Source organism: Otolemur garnettii, unplaced genomic scaffold (assembly GCF_000181295.1).
Source record: "Otolemur garnettii isolate 467f Iridium unplaced genomic scaffold, OtoGar3 scaffold00050, whole genome shotgun sequence".
In the NCBI taxonomy this organism is placed as follows: Eukaryota; Metazoa; Chordata; class Mammalia; order Primates; family Galagidae; genus Otolemur; species Otolemur garnettii.
The window spans coordinates 10,402,453-10,403,495 of record NW_003852445.1 but is presented as its reverse complement, the minus strand read 5'-3'; the positions used below and the strand labels follow the sequence as shown (position 1 = coordinate 10,403,495).

Below are 1,043 nucleotides of genomic sequence, written 5' to 3'. Positions count from 1 at the left end.
ACCATGTCTGGTTTTTTTTTTTTTTTTTTTTTTTTTTTCGCAGTTTTTGGCCGGGGCTGGGTTTGAACCCGCCACCTCCAGCATGTGGGGCCAGTGCCCTACTCCTTTGAGCCACAGGTGCCACCCCTTGGATAATTTTTTGTTGTTGTTGTTGGGGTAGGTTCATGCTGTGTTGCTCAGGTTGGTCTTGAACTTCTAGCCTCAAGCAATCCTCCTGCATGGGCCTCCCCAAGTTCTGGGATTACAGGTGTGAGACCACACTTAGCCCCCAAGTATAATAACTTCTTATTATAAATCAGTATATCCTGTGAATCTGGCTTCTTATTTCTACATGCCTCATAAAGTACTTTAGATATCATGGCCCTATATTTTCATTCTACTCAGACTCATTTCTTTATATTGAACTTTAGGACTGAGATAACAATGTAGCAGGCAGGGGTAGGGTTGGGGGGATAGTTAAAAAGACTAATCTCTTACTGGCCGTATGACCTCGCCCTCTCTCCCCCAGCCACCAGTAGATAGGAAGTGACTTGCAGCTGGTAGAAATAGGGATAACAACAGATAAGTTTTCATGGCCACTTCTGTGCTCCCTTGTAATTCACAGGTTGAAGCAACAGTGTTAAAAAGAGAAACTCAAAGAAAAATGGAATAGAGTTGGGCACATCTGTGATTTGTAAGTGATCATTCTGCATCATTCAGCTTCCTATTATCTTAACTTTTATTTCTTCTTTGCTCTACCCTAACAGAATTGATGGAATCCACAAATGCCAAACTGTGGACATTGAAGCTGACTTTAGAGGTGGCAGCTTGGTTTATCTTGCTTATTTTCATCTTGGAGATCCTTCTTATGTGGCTATCCAGCTTTCTTCTTTTCTGGAAGAGTGCCTGGAATGTCTTTGACTTTATTGTTACCATGTTGGTAAGAATAAATATCCTGGCTCGGCGCCTATAGCTCAACCGGCTAAGGCGCCAGCCACGTACACCTAAGGTGGCGGGTTCGAATCCCCAGATACAGGGGATAGAACTTCAGGTTATATCTGGAA

The 1,043-nt window shown here is 43.0% G+C and overlaps 1 protein-coding gene across 4 annotated transcripts in view; it reads left to right on the top strand.

Annotated features, from left to right (window-relative positions):
• CATSPER2 (cation channel sperm associated 2) overlaps positions 1–1,043 on the top strand; it is a 23,715-nt gene that overhangs the window by 8,213 nt on the left and 14,459 nt on the right. For 3 of the 4 annotated variants that reach the window (XM_023514318.1, XM_012806388.2, XM_023514317.1), the window contains one exon: positions 747–919. In XM_023514318.1, coding sequence (XP_023370086.1) covers positions 747–919 — 173 coding nt within the window. Of the gene's footprint in view, positions 1–604; positions 920–1,043 lie in introns of all 4 variants that reach the window. The other variant, XM_023514319.1, reaches the window with a different exon arrangement.